The 22,988-nt window shown below is 41.0% G+C and overlaps 1 protein-coding gene across 2 annotated transcripts in view; it reads left to right on the top strand.

The window, feature by feature from the left end:
- Rabl3 (RAB, member of RAS oncogene family like 3) overlaps nucleotides 1-22,988 on the top strand; it is a 31,645-nt gene that overhangs the window by 4,936 nt on the left and 3,721 nt on the right. For both annotated transcript variants that reach the window (XR_003378366.1, XM_005344964.2), the window contains exons 3-6: nucleotides 12,141-12,270; nucleotides 15,502-15,616; nucleotides 18,014-18,164; nucleotides 21,094-21,165. Coding sequence is in view for 1 of the 2 variants with exons in the window: in XM_005344964.2 (XP_005345021.1) it covers nucleotides 12,141-12,270; nucleotides 15,502-15,616; nucleotides 18,014-18,164; nucleotides 21,094-21,165 (468 nt within the window). In the remaining variant the exon portion in view is untranslated. The remainder of the gene's footprint in view (nucleotides 1-12,140; nucleotides 12,271-15,501; nucleotides 15,617-18,013; nucleotides 18,165-21,093; nucleotides 21,166-22,988) is intronic.

Consider the following 22,988-nt stretch of genomic DNA (forward strand, 5'->3'; position numbering starts at 1 on the left):
AGAGTTCATTTCACCCTCAGATGAGTCCCGTGCTTGCTGTGAGTCTTCTCTGAACCCTGCAGGGGACACTGAGGCTGGCACGCAGAGGTCCCTGATTATTTGTAATTCTTGGAAAATGTGCTACTTTTAGAACCTTTTCCTTGTTTATGTGCATCGATGTGTGTACCACATGTGTGCAGTGCCTACATAGGCCAGAAGAAGGCATCGTATCTCCTGGGACTGTTGTTACAAACAGTTGTGAGCTGCCATGTGGGTGCTGGGAATGGAACCCAGGTCCTCCAAAAGAGCAGTCAGTGCTCTTAATCACTGAGCAATTTTTCCAGTTCCATGTTCATATTTTTCTTCAAAAAAAAAAAAGAAACAAAAAACTCCCACACCTTGCTAGGGAAGCCCTGTGTGCTATGTTGTGCAAATATCCTTGTTTTGTTTTGTTTCTGCTGTTGTCAGGGACCTAGCAAGTTCCATGGGGCTCAGAATTTCTATCTCAGAGTTCCTTTGCCACCTAAATATCATGGATTCCCCCCAACACCTGATGTGACACAGGCTTGAGGTTTCCATTTCATGCATATCTTGTGTCTGTTCTATGGCCGCCCACCTACAGTCCCTGACAGGATCCCCTACTCTGTGGACCGGTTTTTTCATCTGCCTCCTCCGCTGACTGAGGAGCTTGTCCGGGGCTCACAAGACGAGGATGGCAATCTATTCCTTACCACTCACCCACACATGCTTTTTCCTTAAAAACTGGAAAACGAGTCTACCATTCCTGGATCCCCACTAACACCCCAAGCACCAGCCATCAACATCATATCTGAGTCTGGGTCATTTCCCTCATCTTTACTTTTAAGGGTTTCCTTCATCTCCAGCATCTACAAATATCCCTTCCTTTCTTTCTCGATCACTAGTTTGTGTTCTCTCTCTTTCCTTCTCTCCTTTCTCCCCGTCAAAATATTTCTGTAACATTTCTTTGAGTTCAGAGTAGAAAAGAACTATACTCATTTCAGCCTAAAATGTTCTTATATTCTTAGCTATGTAAGAAAACCAGGTTCTGGGTAATGAATTCAGTAGCAATTTTGTCTAGGTTTGGGAGACCCAGTAACATATTCTGGACAAAATTTTCTTTAGACTTTTCTAACTCCCTTCCAGAGAAGGATCATAGCACATAGAAAAGAAGCTTAGATCCTGGATCAATTGCCTTTTCTACTTAAAGAGTTACCTTAAGCTAATCAATATACCTCCTGAGGCCTAGTTATATCATTTACAGGAGAGAAGAAAATCACATAGTTCCTGACTTTTGCACAGTTTTCTGCCCCTCCTTTTACCCTCAGCCCACCCTTCATGCCTGTCCCCACCAGTGCCAGGTAGGCTCATCTTACCACCTTTTGTCTTGTACATTTCCCCTCTGTCTTATTAAAGTGGCTAAAGTCCAGTACATCTTAGAATAGACGTTCCTGTGGTCCTAGCTTTGTTTCATTCCCAGTCCCATCCCGCCCAGTGTGTGCACAGGAGTTGTGTTAGTGTGTGTTGCTGGAGCTTTGTGCGCACCATCAAGCACTTTGCCCTTGAGCTCCATCCCCAGCCCAGATAGAAAACTTTTTGTACATATACATTATTTTAAAAGTGCCTGTACTCATTGATTAATGAGAGTTTTATCCTGACTGTTACTAAATTTTATTCATTCTGTCTTCATAATCATCACTATTTTCCTGCTTTATTCTGCTTATTAATTTTTAAACACTGAACGCACCTTGCCCTCCTGAACTAAATCCAAACCACCACACCTCTACCGTGTTTTTATCTGTACATGTGATTTACCTGTATGTTGTAGGTGTGTACCACATTTGCAGTGCCCTCAGAGGCCAGAAGAGGGCATCGAATACTCTGGAACTAGAGTTACAGACTGTTGTCAGCTGTTGGGGGGGGTGCTAAAAACCGATTCCAGATCCTCTGGAAAAGCATCCGTGAGCCCTTAACCCCTGAACCATCTCTCCAGCCCTGCCCTCTCCAAACTTGTCTTGACATGTTAGTCTAGACCAGTTTTCTAGTATCTAGACTCAGTTAACTAGTATGTTTTTCAGATATTTGCACCTAAATTCATGAGTTTTAGTCTATTTACTTTTTTCTAATTTCATTGTGGAGTTTTGATACTGTGCTAACCTGTTCCTCAGAAAGACTTTGTAAGACTGATGCTATCTACCTTTGAATTTACAAGTGAAACTAACTGTGATTTTTCTGTGTGGGAAGGGTTTAAATTCAGTAAAGAAAACAAGAAAATGATTGCATTTCTTCCCTTGTCAATTTTTGGAGATTTGTGTTTGAAAAAGAATTTGTTCATATCAAGCAAATTGTTAAACACTGCACATTGTTTCTCTGTCTTAGTTTCTTTCAATAAGACAGTTGACTAATACAATCATTACTGCAAATCCTATAGATGATTTTCTATTTTTTTAAATTCTGGTATGAGTAATCTATAGTTTTTCTTTAAAAAATGTATATTTATATATGGAAGGCATGTAGTATGTCGCACATGTGGGGGGCAGAGGACCACTTGCAGGAGTGTTTTCTTCTACCCTATGAGGTCTAGGAATAGAATGCAGGTTGTTGCGGTTGGAGGCAAGCCCCTTACTCAATGAATGATGTTGCCATTCTGGGTGCTCTTTTATTGATCAGTTTTGCCAATGGTCTAGCAAAGACAAGTTTCTGTTGTCTCTTTTCTATATGTTTTGGGGTTTTCTTGGAGGATGGTCCGTGTGCACGTGTGTGCAGGTGCATGTACAAATGGGTGTGTATGCCTGTGGAAGCCAGAGGGAAACCTTGAGTGTTGTTCCTCAGGAACCACCCATCTTGTTTTTGAGACAGAGTCTCATCAGATTGGAGCTCACCAAGGGGGCCAGGCTGTGTCCAGCAAGCCCCAGGAATCCACCAGGTTCTGCCTTTCCAACTTTAGGATTATGAACGCATGCTACCATATCCAGCGTTTTTTTTTTTTTTTTTTTTTTTTTTTTTTTTTTTTGATTTTTCGAGACAGGGTTTCTCCGTAGCTTTTGGTTCCTGTCCTGGAACTAGCTCTTGTATACCAGGCTGGCCTTGAACTCACAGAGATCCGCCTGCCTCTGCCTCCCGAGTGCTGGAATTAAAGGTGTGCGCCACCACCGCCCGCCTCATATCCAGCGTTTTTACGATGTGGGTACTGGGGCTTGGGACTCAGGCCCTAATGCTTGCCCATCAAGGACTTCACCAGCCCAGCAATCTCCCCATCTTTGCGTTTGTTTTGAATTTCACTGTGGTGTCCACACCTCTGGGATTAATTTGCTCTCTTTCTTCAAGCTCCCTGAAATGAGTAGTTGCTTCATTGATTTCTTTCATGCTTCTTCCAGAGAGCTCCTAGGCACGGAAATTTCTGTCTAAACACAGCTTTAGCTGCCTCGTTATCATTCAGTTCAAAACATTGTCTAGTTTCCATTGTGATTTCTACTCTGGCTCATTTGTTATTTGAAATGTGCTTCTTAATTTCCAAACATTTGACAATGTTGATGATCTTATAATTACTGGTTTCTAGTTTATTTTCGCTGTGCTCAGAGAATATATATACTATGTAATTTCATCCTTTAAAAATGACTGAGATTTGCTTCAGGTCTTGTTTTATGGTCAATTTTGTTAAATAATTGTTAGGTGTCTCGTATATGTGCGTATTTTGTCATTGCTGTATACAGTGTTCTGTCTCGAGGTCAAGCTTGTTGAGCATTTTGTTAATGATCTCTGCTGAATTTCCTTTTCTTATCTCTTTGATTATTTACAAGGAGCCAATGTGATAACTTGCACTGTGCATGTAAATTTGTCTTCTTGTTTAGTTCTGCCTGTTTGGAGATTATATACCAGTTTGAGATTATTTAAATTGCTTGAAGGATTTCCCAGGGTCGAATTCAGGTTTTCAGGCCTATGCAGCAAGCACTTTTACCCACTGAGCAGTCTTACTGGTCCCTGGATTTAACATTTTATCACTGCAGTATATCCTTTTTCTGTCTACCAATGTATTGTGCCTTGAAGCGTATCTTCTCGGATCCTGAAATAGTTAACTATTTTTCATGTTTCTGGGATGTATCTTATTTCCATCTTTCCCTGCACTGTTTACATGCTGTGTCTTTCTGCCGTGTCTCCTGTTGAGTAGGGATAGACAAAGGTTTTTAATGATCAGTCAGATAGATTTTGTCCTTTAATTTGGTTTATGGTTCTTGCTCCAAATATTCTAATTGAGAAATATACATGGCACCCAGGAATCTGCATTTTAAGAAGCATCTAAGGTGATTAAGTAGAGATAAACAGGATGCTGAATCAATTTTCCAGATGAACGCAGAGGTCGTCAATCTGGATGCTCACAGAAGCTGCTAGGGACGGGCAGTGAGAACAGAGAGAAGGCAGTATAACCAACGGCCCAGACTCCAAACACTAGTTCCTTAGGTATGCTAGAGTAACTGAAAGGAGCCTTGGGGATAAGCAAAGCATTTTATATTTTTAACACCAAAAACAAGGGTACTGAAGAAGAAACAGCATCTGAAAGGGCATTCAAAGTTGTGTCTTCGAGATGTAGATAGCTACTTCAGAAAGGCGAGGCTAAGAAGGAACAGGATTTTGTAATCATGGGACAGGACTCCATAGGGAAAGTAAAATCTTTTTTTTTTTTTTTGTTTTTTGAGACAGTGTTTCTCTGTGTAATAGCCCTAACCCCTAACTTGGAATTAGCTCTGTAGACCAGATTGATTTCCAACTCAGAGATCCTCCTTCCTCTGCCTTCCTAGTGCTGGGATTAAAAGTGTGCACCACCACACCCTGCAGAAATTCTTGGAGGAAGAAATTACTGAGGCCCAATGATAAGTAATTTGAGGACAAGAATGTAAGAGTTCCAACAAAGCCCCTCCCCCGTGCGTGTTCAATGAGGAAAACAAGTATATGAATGTCCTGAATGCATCTGGGGGCGAAGACTCCAAGACAGACTTTGCCTCCATGGGCCCTCTTTGTGAAAGGGTCTGATCGTTTCTGCAGCCAATGCTCTGTGTAAGTCCTGGAGAGCACCACAGCCAAATTAGTAATTCTCAAAGATCTCACTTCCTGAAGTGACAGCAATTCCCTGAGGAAATCTCTGCTTTGGGGATTACCAAGTCAAGAATTTCCTGCTGGACCATGGGGTTGTTTCTTGTTGTTTAATCCATTACTACTTCTAAGAACTCTAGATGGCATGAAACTGCCCACAAGGAAACTATAGTCAAAGCTCGTAGGAGGAAAAGGGCCGCAAGACTAAACAACCATGGTGTGTATGCAGAGGACCTATTCCTTGGAGGCCTGCTCTTTTCTGAGAAAACTGAAGATCAGTGGGTTGGGGAGAGGTGAAGTGAGGGGTAACTGGGAGGAGTGGAGGGGAGGCTGCAGGCTGGATGTATTTATTGTATGAGAGAAGAATAAATAAAAAAGAAAAGCAAGCGGGGAAAGCTATGCTGGCCAGCGCTCACTGTGGTGTAGCTGGTCTCCCTTGGACCAGCGCAGTGCTGGGTGGTTCCCTTAAAGCCAGTCTGACCTGAATTATGTTATTGAAGAATAAGGCATATGGGGCTAAAGGGGGCCTAGCTTGTATTACTGCTCGTTCTTCATCTCTGTCATCTTTCTCCGAGAGAAGCATGTGTTTCTTGAGTGGTGACATAAGTAAAGGCATTCTGAAAGGATAATCTAAAGTTGTCATAGAAACGTAAATCATGACTATTATAATAATAGGAGCAGTTATTCCCTGTAGGGAAATGATTAAATGTATAAAGGCCTTATAAATGTATTAGGAGAACAGAGATTCCTGAAGCGGCTTTTATAGTTCAGTCACAGTGTCTGTGTATTGAGCCTGCAAGAGGGGGCTCTCTAGGGCTAAAGTGGATTCCTGGACACCCACTCTCCAGAACTGGACACAGTTGCCCCATTTAACTCGCTTTAGATATGGTAAGAGGCAGCTAAGAATAGAGATGGCGGAGGTGATGGTGTGATCGTTTGCAGTGTTGCGTGCAGTTAATGTATTTACTCGGTAATTATAACTGACCGTATGGGCAGAGGCCGTAACTGAATCAAGCAGGCGTTTTGTTTTGTGGTATTCTTCACTCACTCCTGGCTGCCGACTTTGTTACTTCGAATCTAATGGACTGATGAGCGCATGGCTACTCCTAATAATGACAACAAGATGTTTAGAGCTTAATCTTTTCACAGATTATAAATAAGGAAATTGATTTGTCATTTCTAGTTCACTTTAATGGGATTTTAACTCTCTAACTTGTACACTGCATGCAATCAATACTTATTGAATTTCTCTTTGGGTAACGAAACAATGTGCAGGCACTGGGGAAAAATAAGAAGCATAGTTTTTATCCTCACTAGGGATATGAAGTGGATTTACTTGGAGGGATAAGGTGTCTACCTAGTAGTCTTTAACCCATGTACATAGGCGCTCATTCATTTCCCACAACAGCTCTGTGAGGTGGGTATCGATGGTTGGTGCCACGCTCAGCACAGGAAGCAATTGAGACACAGATGCCAAGGTTGTGTTGCTACCAAGTGACAAAATTAGAATTCAAGTCCAGGCAGCCTGATCCAAAAGCCTGCATTCTTAATCAACAACCTTGCTGCCTCTTATTCCAAAACAATGTAAGGCAATAAGTATTCCCATAAAGCCCAATGTGGTAACAACTAGCTTCATGTGGCAACAAATTTGAATTTAGTAAAATTTTAAAAAATTAGCTCAGCGGGTGAACGAACCATATTTTGATGGTTTGGAGTTAAGTGCTGCCGGCAGTCAGTTAGTCCTGGACAGGTCCACTGCTGAAGACAGAACCTCAGGGCAGCACTAGGGAACAAGGCGATGACGGCCAAAGAGAAAGTGATGAGTGATGTGCGGAAGATGCTGGTGAGTGGGGGCCAAGTTATTGGGCAGACAGACTTAACCCTCCTCCCAAAGGCTTATCTCATAGGTAAGAGAGAAGGACATTGTAAGAATTCAGTTCTATGAACTGAAGCTGGTCAGAAAGCATATGCTAATAAGGTGCTGAAGGAGATAACTAAGAATTGCAGTCGTGTATAGAAATCACCTAAATCATGACAGCTAATGAGTTCAAAAGAAATAAAGGGAAACCTTGGAGTGCATTTAAAGAGTTGAAGTTCCTAAAAGAGGCGTCATAGAAAAGTTGATCAACATAGAATATAGCTAAAAGGATGGCCGACTACATGCGCAAACACCGGAAGTCCTGAACGGAGCGGCGTTGGACCTTACTACAAAATGCCCGAGATACAAGGTAGAAAGAAGAAACAAACATTGGGAGGTTAGCACTAACCTTTGGACATGTGATTACGTTTAACTGGAGCAAACCAAATGGAGTGACCGAGCAGCCAGGAAACAGACACAGGCTGAAATCAGTCTTTCATGAAGGTTGGAGCTAGAAGGGAAGAATGGCTACAGCACAGAGGGGAAGACCTTTTTTACATAGAGGAAATGAGCTTGACTGAAGGCAGTTGAGAAGTGACTAGAAAGAAAAGCAATTGGCAGTAGCCTCTATCCCGTGAATTCGAGCGTCCAGGACGCCAGTGGCATCTCTTGGTTGCTCGGTCTGTCTCTCTTCTCTTTTCCTCTCAACACTCTCCTAAGAATTCCTGCTCTTCCTTTCTTTCTAGAAGTAATTCTATAGGCATCTTATCTCTCTTGATGTGCATCATTTCCTTTACTGAATTTATTTCTCTTTTAAAAGTTACACTGAAGCACTCTAGTGAACTGTACCCACGTGTAATCGTGATGTGTTGCGCAAGAGACACGTGAGGGGGAGTGGCGCTGAGGAGTGGTGCTCCTGTTGATTCCTGTATGGTTCTGCTTCCTGTGGAGAAAGCCCACCTGCATTGCCATAAAAGCTCTGAAAGGCTTTAAGTATCAGATCCTTGATGACTTGGTTTACATACATTTTTAAAAAGCTTCTTACAGCTAGGTGTTGCTCTGCCTGTCGTGTTAGACTCTTAATATAACAGCAGATGCCGCTTCCTGTGTCAAGAGCCACGCTTAGCATAACGTTAACTTTCTTGTAACCTACAGTTTAAATTCTTAGCACTCACTGTACTTGGATTCACTTAGTTGAGTATTAATTAGGCAAATGGGGACGGAAGAGAGACACCTCTCCTAATTCTAGAAGGGACTTTGAAAAACTTTGGTTTGGAAGGTATTTTGTATTAGAGGAGAATATCAATAAGTCGTCAGAGTGGTTTATGAGTGTTAGCGTTCTGGCTAACAGGCTAGTATATTACCAGGCTGAGTTGTGTTATAAAAATACAAGTTTTGGCCGGGCAGTGGTGGCGCACACCTTTAATCCCAGCACTCGGGAGGCAGAGGCAGGTGGATCTTTGTGAATTCAGGGCCAGCCTGGTCTACAAGAGCTAGTTCCAGGACAGGCTCCAAAGCTACAGAGAAACCCTCTCTCAAAAAACAAACAAACAAACAAAATACAAGTTTTGATCCTGTCTCAAAAGATTCAGGGATGGTTCAGGAATCTTTGTTTTTTTGACCAAGTTCTTATTCCAGTTTACATCCTCTCATAGCTATACTAAGCAAAACAGAAATTTAATAAGCAAACTAAATATTCTAAAACCTTGAAGGATGACATGCCATAATAAATATATTAATTTAGCAAACAGGTTCTAGATATTGCACTGTTTTCTAGGGATTCAGAGATGAGAGGCACATGGCCCCTGCTCTCTCAAGCTCCCGGTGTGAGAGAAGAGGTTGTGGGTGTTCATTACGATAGTGCAGACAGTGAGGTTACAGCAGTGTCGACAGAGAGAGTTACAGAAACATAGAGGAAAACCTAACACGGCTGCGCTTGGGGTGTGAGGGAAAGCAAGGTCAGGAGGGGTTTATGGAAGTAGCTAAACTTTTTCATAACAGATCACTTGCTCCCTATTTAAATAGTTTTTCTTAGAATCTTTCTAAAATATTTCATATATTTCCATTTTTTTTCTTCTTCTTCTTCTTTGGTTTTTTGAGACAAGGTTTCTCTGTAGCTTTGAAGCCTGTCCTGGAACTAGCTCTTGTAGACCAGGTTGACTTCAAACTCACAGAGATCAATCTGCCTCTGCCTCCAGAGTGCAAGGATTAAAGGCGTGCGCCACCGCCACCACTGCCTTAACCTTTTTTGTTTTGATGATTTGGCATAGTCATATACCAAAACAGCAGTACTTTTTATTGCAATATATAACATTAATTTCCATTCTCTAAAACAGTGTCCAATGTTTGTGACTTTGCTGTCATCATGTTATCTTGTTGTTTTCGTCTGTTCCTTATCTTCTTAATGTCAGTGACTATGTATAGAGTACCACATGTACTCAAACGCTTTCCTGGCCAAAGGATTTAGAACTAAGCAGATACAGCAAAATACGAAGCATTCTGTTGAGTTGTGAAGTTTAGTGGGTTTTATGAAATCTTTTAAATAATTAAGTTGTCTTTTTATCATTATTATTGTAAAGCCAATAGATGCTTTATAGATTCACCAAGCATCTCTTTCATCAGAAGCTCAGCAACACTAAGGCTGGTTCATGGCAGTCCAGAGGTATAAGCCCAGTACAAGAATAGCTCCATTCTATAGAATCAGCAGTTCTCAGGCTGAGCGTTACAGCAGAATCGTTTGGAGATTTATATGCTAGGCCTCACCCCCAGAGACCCTGATTCTGTAGCTTGATGGATAGTTTTCTGTTTTGGAGGGGAGTGAAGGAGTACTGCAGTGTGGGAAGTCAAAGTCCCACAGCACAGCCAAGGCCAATTTCAAATGCGTAATCCTGCCTCAACCTCTCCAACACTGAGATTACAGTGGTACAACCCGCCTGGCTCTATATATTTATTTCTAAGTTTCTTTGAAAAGCCTGATGTCTACCCTTGAATCGTCATACATCGTATTATTGTATATCAGATTTTGCTCCAAAATAGTTAAATACTTGAATAGTTAAATAGGGAACAAAAGCCTAGATCATGAGGAATAAAAAGAGAGCTTGAAATGTATTGTGACTGAGAAAGCCGTTGGACTCACTTGGATTTAACGTAATCCCTCTAACTACGTGTGGAAAATGAACAGGTAAGGGAATGCTTCCTGTAGGGAAACTAAGAGACCATGTTAGATAATTCAGGCGAAGCAGTAAACGGGCATCTCCCTAAAGGATCATAGTTGAGGGGTGACCAAAGGGACAGGAATTGCTGACAGAGCAATTGTGGTGGGGAAGGAATCAAAGTTCACTTTAAGGTTTTGACTCCGATATCAAAGATAACAAAAGGATTCCCTTTTGTCAAGGCTGTGAAAACCGGAAGAGGTATAGGTTTGGGAAGAAAACAAGGATTTTTTTTTTTTTTTTGGTAAATTAACTCTGCAGTACCTATTAGACATTCCTAGAGGTAGCCTGGTTAATGTGGTAGTCTAAAATCCCCAGGATTTATGTAAACTTGTGATTCGTCGACATACATAAAATCATAAGAGTAGATGAAATTGCCGAAGAGCAGGAATGGACAGAGAAGAAATAGGATAGGACACTCCAGAGCAGCAAGAGCAGGAGAGAAGTAAGGACCACCTAAGTGACCAGCCGGTGAGATGGGAGGAAGCCCAGAGTGGTGTTGTCATGGAGACTGCGTGAAGAAAGGCTGCAGAGCCCCGGGGAAGTCAGTGTGGAGATAACTGGCAACCTTGACCAGAAATGGTTCAGTAGGAAGATGTTGTGAAGATCATATAGGAAGGAGCTCTAAAGAGATGTGATTCCAGGGGATCCGATGCCCTTTTCTGGCCTCTGTGGGTACCAGGCATGTACATTCATACATGGAGGCAAAACACTTGGGCACATAAAATAAAAATAAAGAAGCATTTGAGAAAAGGAGTGTGAGGGCTAGTAAGATTGCACAGCGTGCAACTGTGCTTGCTGCCAAGCTGATGGCCTGAGCTGGATCTCTGGTCCACTCCGTGGAAGGAGAAAACTGACTTGCACAGCTGTTCTCTGCTGCCACGTGTGCACCATACAGGAACACTAAATAGACTAAGTAGATTGTATGTACACACGCACACACACACACACGCACACAATAACTGAAGTCTCGAATTTGAGAAGTTGCGAGGTCAGAGGGCAAGCACAGTAGGACTGGAGAAGAGGAGAGGGAAGGATGGAAATGTAAACACAGTACTTATATATTGAATTCTCAAAAAATAAAACTTTCACATTTAAAAAATGAGGGAAAACAGAGCTGGAAATAAGTAACGGTTTGGAGGCCTTCCTGTGGGGAGGAGCAGAGGAACAGCATGGTACCTGGCAGAAGGCAAGGCATCTCTGTATGTTGTGGAGAATTATCCAGCCGAGGAGGAAATGCCATGCTCGAGAGCGAGAAGGATGTGTGACTGCGTCTGTGCAGGGTGAAATTTTTACTGCACAGAAGATTCAGATTTAGCCTGAGGGGCACAGGCAGCCTAAGGTGATAGCAGGAGGAAAGTGATCCTATGAGCATACATTCAAGGAGGTAGAAAAAGCAGTGGAGGAAGTTCTTATTGTTATTATTTTAGCCTAGGAAACCAAGTTAGCTCTATTGAGTCTAGAGAAGAGATACTGGAAATTTCCAAAAGCAGCAAAAGTATGAAATTATTCTCAGGACAAGGAAAGTGGACAGCAGAATTGGTGGCTGACTCCCAGGGCACACTTGAATTTGAAAAGGACTCCGACTACTAGGATGTCGTTTTCTGAGCTACACATTCAGGAAACGGACTTCTGGGGCACAATAAAGGCGGAAGAGGCTCTGGCCAGGATTAGAGTTTTGTAGATGAATGCGGCTAAGAAAGATAGAGAGTGACAGAGGTGGAAGAATGGCTCACAGCTGTGCTTCGTGGGAAGGCACTAAAGCTTTGAAAGCAGGAAGGGAATTACCAGATGTTCATCTCAAATGTAGGGTCAAATAGGGTGGAAGATTAGAGTTGTCTAGTGAGGAGCAAGCATGGAAGATAGGAGGTGACGGGCAGAGCCAGAGGGTGGGGTGCTGTAGGGATGGCCGTTGCTTTAGGCTGAATGAGGGCGCTCACCAGATTGTGTGGTGGCTCTAATGACGATTTTGATTAATCCATTAGGTGCATGACTACAAAGAAGGAACCCCAGAAGAGAAGACATACTACATAGAATTGTGGGATATTGGAGGCTCTGTGGGCAGTGCCAGCAGCGTGAAAAGTACGAGAGCAGTGTTCTACAACTCTGTAAATGGTAAGTGTTTTCATTTCTGCCATCTGCTAGTGGTCTAGAAGTGCTGATCATTGATATGAAATGCCATGACATGCTGGGCTTGTCTTCCTGTGAGGAAGCTGGTGTGCTTAAGTCTTGATTTAAATCTGCATGTCACAGTCTAACTTATTAGCCTCTGGTGTTTGCTGGAGGCATTGTTGCCTTGCTATAGGGTCACTCCATTTTTACTTTTTTATGTATGTGATATATATTACATGTAAATAAAAAATATTAAGCTCAGAAGTAGTAGTTTTCCATATGTCTTTTTCCAAAGGCCTTTAATGCTACATACTCTTTCCTCAAGCCTGCTCTTTCACCCAAACCAAGTTTAACCCTTCCTGTTCCATCCTTCCCTTTTAACCCTTGATACCAGTTCATTCTATCTCACCCCCCTTTAAACCCCCTCCCCATGACCCTTTAGTAATTCCCCAGCCCCTGTAGGTATTCCAGATGAACTGTATCTGACACTAAGTACCCTTTCTTTCCTCCCACTCTGATGACCCAGGCTACCGATCTCGGTAGAAAGCCTATGGAGTGTTTCTCCAGCCTCCTTAATTAGAATATATTCTCATCAGATGTCAGTCTGACTCCATCAGTTGGCCCTAGCCCTTCAGCTTAAATGAGAAAAGAAGAGTAGAAAAAGAATGCTCAGACACCTTCAAAAGCTCAAAAGCATTCCCTAAAGATCATCAAGAGATAAAATTCTGAAGTTTTTGTTTGTAACAAAAAAAAAAGGTTTTTGTTTCTGTTTTTTTGGTTTTGTTTTTTGTACATCTAATAGCCAGCCTAGGTGAAAATATCTAATTTTTTTATGCTCCTGTGAGATTTTATTACACTTTTCTATAATCTTTTGCTATCAGATTGACTACAAATTCATGTTACCTAAAAAAGTATGCTCATCTAAACATGACCTGCATGACACCAGTTGGTGAACCACTGTGGATGGAATAAGTTTCCCAAGGCCCTGCCTCCAGGCAAAGAGCTACAGGGCAATTAATGACCACTGAAAGAGAATCTGTCCTCTCTAGGAGAGAATCCGCCTTCTCTAGGGATGATCCCCTGAGAGCTTGTTCAAGCTCAGGTGGTGGTCAGCCACGAACACATAAACAAGCAGCAGTACATATACTCAGCAGGCTCCATTTATAAATACATACATGTGTGACAATAATTCAAGAGGGATATGAATTTGCGAGGGAATGGGGGGACACAGGAGAAATCGGAGGGGATGTCAGAAAGGGTAAAAATTATGTAAATATTGTACTCATGTATGAAATTTTAAAAAATAAATTTAATTAAAAAAGAAAGAGTATGGCTAGGCAATGGTGGCACATGGCTTTAATCCAGCACTCAGGAGGCAGAGACAGGTGGACATCTGTGAGTTCGAGACCAGCCTGGTTTACAAGAGCTAGTTCTAGGACAGGCTCCAAAGCTACACAGAGAAAACCTGTCTTGATGAATGAATGAATGAATAAATAAATAAATAAATAGAGTGTGAAAATCTATAGTTTTTGTATCACAAGATGATGTTCTAAATTCCAACAGGCGTTGAAGTTTCTTCTTTTACCTTTGCTTTTCTGTCCAGAACTTTAGTTGATCTATTTACTTGTATTTCTGAGCCATGTGACATTTTGTTATTTTCTTCAATCTCAAAAAATCCATCTTTTCTACTATTCATACATTTTAAATATTTATTTCTAATATTTAAATGTTTATATAGTTTTTAAATATTTTATGTTTATTGATGTTTTGTTTGCATATATCTATATCTATATCATCTATATCTATATCATCTATATCTATATCATCTATATCTATATATATATCTGTGTATCATATTCGTGTTTGGTGCTTGCAGTGGCCAGGTAGCTCCCCTGGAACTGGAGTTACAGACTCTTGTGAGCTGTCATGTGAGTGCTGGGAATTGAACCTGGGTCCTCTGGAGAACAGTCAGTGCTTCAACCACTGAGCCATGTCTCCAGCCCGCATTCATACTTGACTGCATCCCCTTACTATCTCCTGTTGGCGTGTTTCTTTGCTAATTGAGACGAGATTGAACATATTCGCAGTAGTTTGACTGTAGACTCTTGCTCTTTCAGTTCATTCTCTCTTCATCCCTGTCCTCCATTTTCATTTTCTTCTCCCCTCATTTGCCTTTTAAGTCAGGGTCTCGCTATGTTGCCTTGGCTGGCCCCAAACTTAAGTTCTCCTGCCTCAGTTTACCAAATGCAGGAGTCTAAGCATGTGTCACTACAATGGGCTAACCAAATCTCTTAAAGTAACAAGCTTACATAGCTAGCAATGAATTCAAAGAACAACAAAATTAAATTCTTGAGCGGTTGAAATTTAAAAGATCTACAGCTCAATATTTTGTTTATTAAAGAATCACAACTGAGGGGCTGGAGGAATGGTTCAGCAGTTAAGAACACCGGCTGCCCTTGGAGAAGACCCAGCTGATTCCCAGCAGCCACAGGGCAGCTCACAGCTGTCTGTAATCTCAGCTCCAGGAGATCCACTGCCCTCTTCTACCTCCACAGGCACCCGCACATGTGTGTATGCACAGACAGACACACATACACATAAGTAGAACTGGACATTAAGAACAGTAGGCTAGTGATTGAGCTGAAAGTGTGGCACACGTATCTCAGATCTGAGAGGAAAAGGCAGGAGTATGAAGAATTCCAGACCAGACTGGAATTTGGCTCACAGTGAGCCAAACCAGTATCCTCGGTGTAGTAAAAGCCTGGATTTGTTTTTTAAAAGGAAAAACCGAAGTTATAAAAATTAAAGCGGTGCTATTTTAATACATTTTACCAGTGCAGAAAGAGTATAGTTTTTGAATGAATATAATCTGTTAATAGGCAGTGCTCCTCATTGGTGAAGTGCTTCTATAAGCAGTTCTAGCATGTAGTTGGCACTCAGGGCCTGCTGGATGAGAATATCAAAAGGCATTCTGAATATTTTATGACGTTCTGTTAGCCTTTGGGAAATAAAAAAAGAAAACACTTTTAAAAGTATATTAGTAGCAAAGCTTTATAGTTAGTTATTTGGAAATTTTTGTAAAGACCATCTTGAAATGCTTGTCTGATTTTGTTAGTCATACTTGAATACTAGATCACTAAGCTCCTAAGATTTGTACTTACTGTGTTTGCCTTTGTTGATTGTAAAGGAAGAGATGCTGATGAATGCTGACGTCATTTTACATATTCATTTTAGGTATTATTTTAGTGCATGACTTAACAAATAAGAAGTCATCTCAGAACTTATATCGTTGGTCATTGGAAGTTCTCAATAGAGATTTGGTTCCAACTGGAGTCCTGGTGACAAATGGGTAAGCTAGGAATTACTTTATAATTGGTTTTAAACGTGTTTGCAATCCTGAAAATTCACTTTGTAATTTTGTAAGATGTGTGATTGGCTCTATATGTTAGTCTATACACAGTCTCCATTATCTGAATGACATCTTTCATGGCAGTGGGTTTTATTTTGATGAAATCTAATTACTTAGTTTTCCTACTCTGGATTTTGCTCTTGGTATTATATCTAAGAACTGTTTGCTTAATTTCAGATCATACAGATTTTCTTCTGTGTTTTTTTTTCTATAGGTCTTATAAATTGGGGTTTATACTAGATTTCTGGCCTGCTTTAATTTTTATATAATATGTGTGATTTGGGCTTATCAATCTTAAATTTGAATGTCGCTTGTTCCAGCATCATTTGTTAACAAGAGTATCCTGTCTCCACTGAGTCGCTTTCATCCTTTGACAAAATCAGCTGACCATATTTGTACAGGTCGGCTTCTGTACTTTGTTCCATTGATCTATGTGTCTACTCCCTTTGAAACCTTGAGCCTACGTAAATATTTCCTCCTGAGAGTTCTGACACTGTAGCTCAGTAGAGCCATTCCCTAGCGCGTGTGAGGTCCCAGGTTCAATCCTTACCACCAGTTTAAAAAATACAACAGCAAGATCGAAAGTCCTAGTGTGTCTTTAAAGTGTATCTCTTGGATCTTGAATCTTCTCTCAATGATAGTTATAGTGTTGAAGAGATGTAAAACTGTTGTTTTAGTTTCTCGGAGGGTTATTGTACATATAAAATGATAGGGTTTGAGGGGAAAGTGCTAGTCATATCTGTCCATAATAAAAATCTCCACCAGTTTTTTACATAATGATTTTAACATGATTTCAAGATCTAATTTCAATTTGGATGATGATTTTTTTTTTATGAAAGAAGCAATAAGGAAAACCAAAATCAATCAGGTACAATTTTCTTTTAAAATTAATATTTAGGAGATGAGTCATTGTATACATTTGTCATTCAGTGAATATAGCTCTTGATGAAAGAAGCACTAAAATGGAAGATGAGCAAGCACGGCACATATACTTACAGGGTAATCTATAGGAGCTTATGTAAGGTCCAGATAGTGGAGAGTGTGTGTCAGAGATGGTATTTGATAAAAACACAAATCTTCCATAAGAGAATCTGTGAATAGAAGAGAAAGAAATAATCCTGAAGGAAAGTACCCCGAAAACTTCATTCTCTAGTCGTTCAAATTTCATTTCAAACCATGTCTCCTAAGTCAGGCATGTGTAGGGAAGAAGGTGCTGGCTCATGGGCCTTGAACTTGAGCTATTATTGGCTTCGATGCATATAAAACAGATGATATTTATATGAGATGGGCTACATAGTTCAGACCGACTGTGTTCTGCGGTGGAACCATAGCTGAGGCTCTAATGCCATTGTAGGATGGAGAGATGTAGCAACCTCTGCTCCCAGCCCACTTTAGATTGCTCAAAAAGAAAGAAAAAGGCTGGGATAGAAGAGAAGCTGTGCTCCAGTGGGTTTTATTGATTGAATTATGCGATATTGATTGTTCAAAAGCAGATTTTGCTGACTGTTGTAAATAGAGCTTATAACATGTCAGAAAGTTAGATCTATTTTGCTTCTAATAGGTGAATAGAATTTCAATTAATTAACAACAATAGACTTTATGTTCCTTTCAGTAATGAGAAATATCATTCGTATTGCTACTCAATCCTTTGGGAAAAAGTGGAAATAAAATGAATTATAATAGCCCCCCGCCCTTCAACTCTGAAGGATTCTGATAGTCGATCCTTTGTCCCTCATGGCTGTCAGGTTAGGATAATTATTTGCTTCTTTTTTTGCCGTTTACTATTATGTTTACATTTCAGCTGTTCCCCTGCACTCCCATTCTAAGCTGCAGTCTCTTAGGCTCTCTGTCCTCCACCCTGCAGCCGCCCTACCTCTTTGTGCTATGAAAACCACTCACAGGCAGGGATGCATAGGAAAGGTGGAGAATTCGTGCTTAAGTACCGCATTGCATGCGAGGCCCCTGGGTTTTCCATACACTGAGCTTCAAATCCACTTTCTGCCTCTACATTGAAAAATTTTGAAGCTGATACCTGTTGAAGACAGAGCGTTGTTGGACAGTTAAGTCACATTAGGCCCTCAGTGGTCCAAGTTATTTGTTAGAAAGACATACAGGAACAGATGTTGAGTAGTAAGATGAGTAACTAGAATTTAATAGATGATGAATTGATGATAAATAAGTACATGGAAGGAATTAAGAGAAAAACTATTTCTAGGTGGTGATGAGCAGGAATTAGTTAATTATCACTGAAATTATGTAAGTATTTTGCATTTGACTAGTCCACGTCTACATTGGAAAGGTAAATTCCATTCACCTCTTCCTGGTTATTTGTCACAGGGATTATGACCGAGAACAATTTGCTGATAACCAAATCCCACTGTTGGTAATAGGGACCAAACTGGACCAGATTCATGAAACCAAGCGCCATGAAGTTTTGACTAGGACTGCTTTCTTGGCTGAGGACTTCAATGCTGAAGAGATTAATTTGGTATGTGTTTTCACTAATGTGTGTCTGGGTGATATTCTAGTCAAAGAAGCATCATACTCAAAGCAGAGTCCCCAAACACAGAGCAGATCAGGATCTGCATCAGGATGTCACGTGAGGGTCTCTCTCACTTTGAACTTACACACTGATCTGTTGGAACCCTCAAGCTATGTGCTGCAAATAGAATCTTTCTTGAGAAAACTTAAAAAGCATACCAAATTCAAGAGTCATATTGATTAAGATAACACTATATGTTAGTTATTGTTTTTTAAAAAACCTCTTAATCCCAGCACTCAGGAGGCAGAGGCAGGTGGATGGGTGTGAGTTCAAGGCCAGGCTAGTCTACAGAGCGAGTTCCAAGGCAGCCAGGGCTACACAGAGAAACCCTGTCTCAAAAAAATAAAGAAAGAAAAAGAAAAGAAAAAAGAAATAATCACACAGAAACTGTATTAATTAAATCATTGCTTGGCCCATTACCTCTAGCTTCTTATTGGCTAATTCTTACATCTTAATTTAACCCATCTCCATTAATCTGTGTATCGCCACATGGTAATGGCTTACCAGGTAAAGTTCCTGCTACGTGACTTCTCTCTGACTCTCTGTGTCCTTTTCCCCAGCATTCAGATTAGTTGTCCCCACCTACCTAAGTTCTGCCCATCAACAGGCCAAGGCAGTTTCTTTATTCACCAGTGGTATTCATGGCACACAGAGGGAGCTCCCACATCAAGAGGGCAGCTGAATATGGGAGTCAAAAATAGAAAGTCAACAAATAACTCTAAAACCTCCAACTGGGACCACGTGACAACATTAGTGCTAGCCACTGTCTCCTGCCTGAATTTGCTTAAACCTCTGGAAAAGTATGACTCTAACATGCATATATCAGAAGTGAAGTCAGAATTTCCTTTTGTGGATGCAAATGCAAATTTTTGAATAAAAATGGTGCTTGGGTTCGTGTGTATAGTACTTTTTCTCATGTGTGTCTGCGTAGCATATAGTCATTTCCACATTCAGATTCATGGTTCAGTTATATTAAATAAGCTACATAGAGCTGTTCAGACTTTCCCTCAGCCATGATCAACAACAGATGACTCTTTCAGCTCCAAAAAAAGCATGGAATTTTAGATTTCCCGCTCAGCTTGAATTGTGGGGCCCAATAGTTAATTTTTATGGGGAAGATGGGAACTTGTTTGTTTGCTATTGGATTTAGGGTTTTTTTGGGGGGGGGGTTTGTTTTGTTTTGGGTTTTTTGTTGTTGTTGTTGTTGTTTTTTTTTTTAGAGACAGAGTTCCTCTATAGCTTTGAACCCTGTCCTGGAAACTCACCCTGTAGACTAGGCTGGCCTTGAACTCACAAAGATGTACCTGTCTCTGCCTAAGTTTTTACCCAAGTGCTGGAATTAAAGGTGTGTACCACCACCAACCAGCATGTTTTTCGTTGTTGTTGTTTTGGTTTGGTTTGGTTTTTGGCTTTTTTTTTTTTTGTAATTTTCTTACTTAGAGACATCATTTAACATTCTGATGATGAGGTAACCAATACCCATTTTGCTAAAACATCTAATGCAGGTCTAAAGTTGATTTCTTATCCATCCCAACTGTTGCAGAAATTCAAACATTATTGCAAATACAGCAGAGTGCACAGTGTATACCAAGGTATACCTCCACATGTGGGGTTGTCTGCATTATAGTAAATGATTTTGTACTTAAAAATTTATTTTCTGACAATGAAGACAAGAAGCAACTTTCCAGTGTCTACCGTGTGACAGGCTTGCAGGATCTCACTGGATCTCACATGCAATCGTCCCCTTTCACAGAGGAGTGAGCCCAGCTTTAGAGCCATAATGACTTCATCAGGTTACACAACCTGGAAATGTTGTCACATATATTTGAATACAGAGATTACTGACTTCCAAGAATCCTGATATCCCTAGTACTTTATGATCTTTGGAAACTGTTATAATTCCCTCCTACCCTCTCTCTCTTTCTTTGTGGATGAGGAGGGTAGAGAACTAATACAGTTTCTAGCCCTTGTTTAAGTGTGACCCATGAAATGCTTTGTTAAGTATGAACAAAACAAGAAATTGCTTTTAAATGTATTAAAAAGAAGCATATGGGCTTGGTAGCTCCAAACATTATTATTAAATATAACAAGAGTAATTTCAAGTTTCTCAAGGGGCACAGGGGGACCACAAATGTGTACAAGACACTTATCTTCACAAAAGAGCCTGAATGGTGTCTGCACAGTTTGGTCTCTGTGGCATTTGAGGCAAACATGAAAGCCTGCTCCATCTCTTGAGAGGGCCAGCTCTGGTGACAAGCAAAGATGGTGTAACGCTAGCGTTTGCAAGCGGTTATGGTGACTTCAGTGTCCCTCATTGTCTCCCTCCTCTGAGCTCCGTGTTTTCCTGTCTGAAGAATCTCACTGAATAATAATAATATATCTCTTGCTTACTATTACCAAAACCTGCATGTCTCTGCAGTGTATGGAGAAATCCTTGGCAAGTGTTTGTTCTTTGGCCTGCTACATCTTTTTTTTTTTTTTTCATGTTTCCAACTATTATGCAGCCTGCACTGTTCTTCATTACTTGAGCACGTGGTTCCTGGCCTTAAACAAGTGTGTCCTGTTTGTAATGATTCTAGTTCTGGTTTTCAGAGTAAGCCTATGCAGGTCACCTGATCAGTCCCTTGGTTTGGCTAATAAAGTGCTAGTAATTCACAGTCTTCAGAATTACTGATGGTGAGTATGTTGACTCAGTCTCCTTCGACATTGCTCAAATGGCAAAGACTACATGGCTTTCCTGTTCGTGCATCACGATCCGAATATCGCCTTGTATTTTCTGAGAGTTCTGACCATTTAGCATTGGAAAGGTACGGTGGGATTGGTTGCACTGAAGCTTCACTTCCCGGTTTTTCTGTGCACCCCCTTTGTTTTCCAGGATTGCACAAACCCACGGTCTTCAGCTGCAGGCTCCTCCAATGCTGTCAAGCTCAGTAGATTTTTTGATAAGGTAATGGCTTCAATTAAGTTATTTTTAAACTTAACATATGATAGCTTAAACTCTTTGTGGAATGCTGTATCCTTTTGTTCCTTTGCCCACAACTGCACAGCCTGAATACCTGTTTTGATCTCTCTTATCTGTTGGAATAATTGCTCAAGGCCTGCTGACGTACTTATTCCATCACTAACAGTCTCTAGAGCAAAGAGTAAAGGCTATTGGATTCAATTAGGGCTCTTAAAAAGGTATCAGAGTCCTCCGTAAAACAATCCATAGTTACCCATATGCTCTTTGTGTAATTACCCCACTACTCCGTGTCCCAAAAGGCACTGACCAGAGAGATTAAAGCCCTTTATTCTCTCAGCTATTAATGTTTTCCATGCAAATGTTACTACTTGTTTGTAGAGTTAGCATGCCTCCTTGAATCTGTTGTTTCCCTGTGAGAAGGCTCACGTCCCTACTGTATCTCCCTCTTGCACTGAACTAGAATGAGACTGTAGTGTGGTTCGGCACACTGGTCGGTTAGAGCACTGGTTGTCCTCATCTTGGGACTGTGCGGCTGCCTTGCCTAGTGCTGATTTTGCATAGCAATGTAATATAGGACTTTTTCTACATTCATTACTGGAAAAGATTACTTTCTGTATTACATCTATCTTAAATGTGGTCTCTTAAGAAAAACACTTAGGTGCTAGAGAAATTGCTCAATGGTTAGGAACAGTTGCTACTCCTGCAGAGGACCCAGATTCAGGTCCCAGAACCCACATTTGTTGCAGGAGGTCCTTCCGCTCCTCCAGCCTATAGCCGCTGAGATACCAGCCCATTGGGGCGTGGTCTCTCTCCCTTTAAAAAAGCAGCCACTTCCCTCTCCTCTCTCTCTTCACTTCCTGCTCCGCTGGCGACTAGACTCCCTTCCTGGTTGCGCAGAGGGCTGTTGTGATCTGTAAGTTTTTTCCCCTTTAAATAAATACCACCCTATTAATCATAATTCCAAACTGGTGTGGCATTGTTTGTGACTTACGCCTACACACATTAGTTGCTCATAACCTCTTGTAACTCCAGCACCAGTGAACCCAATACCTTCTGGCCTCTGTGTTGTACACACAATCAAGCAGGCACACACACATACAACACATATACGTATAAATAAAAATAAGTTTTAAAATTTAAGAAAGACACTAACCTTCTTGCAGATCTTCCATTCAAGTCATTTTTCTTTAGCTATTTGAGTCTCTAATATTCCGAGCCCTTTTCAGTATGTTACCATGAGGTCCAGTCCTCTAAGCATCTAACAGGGAAGTTTATCTCACTCACAACTTACTAACTGGGGTGTGGCAAAAAGGATCAGGTGTGCACAGACCCTGATTCAGAGTAGCCAACCCTTCAAGCAGTGGACTCAGAGATCGACAGCTTCCATTCACTGCCCTGCTGCACAGAGAGCAGCATTTTGGAGGGAGTAATGAAAGGAATTATATTTTCTCTCCACATTGTTTTCAAACCTAAAATGTTGAGGCATTTGCTTGATTTAGATACAAGTTCCCATCTAATACAAAATCCCGTCCCTAAGAACAACATTCTGTAGATCTGTGTTTGATCTGGAAAGGTCTCTTAATATGCTTTTAGATGTTTGGTTTTGGTTTAACTTGATTTGGTTTGGTGTTTCAAGACAGGGTTTCTCTGTGTAGTCCTGGCTGTCCTGGAACTCGCTCTCTAGACCAGGCTGGCTGCAAACTCAAGAGATCTATGTTTCCAACTATTATGCAGCCTGCACTGTTCTTCATTACTTGAGCACGTGGTTCCTGGCCTTAAACAAGTGTGTCCTGTTTGTAATGATTCTA

Source organism: Microtus ochrogaster, chromosome 2, assembly GCF_000317375.1.
Source record: "Microtus ochrogaster isolate Prairie Vole_2 chromosome 2, MicOch1.0, whole genome shotgun sequence".
In the NCBI taxonomy this organism is placed as follows: Eukaryota; Metazoa; Chordata; class Mammalia; order Rodentia; family Cricetidae; genus Microtus; species Microtus ochrogaster.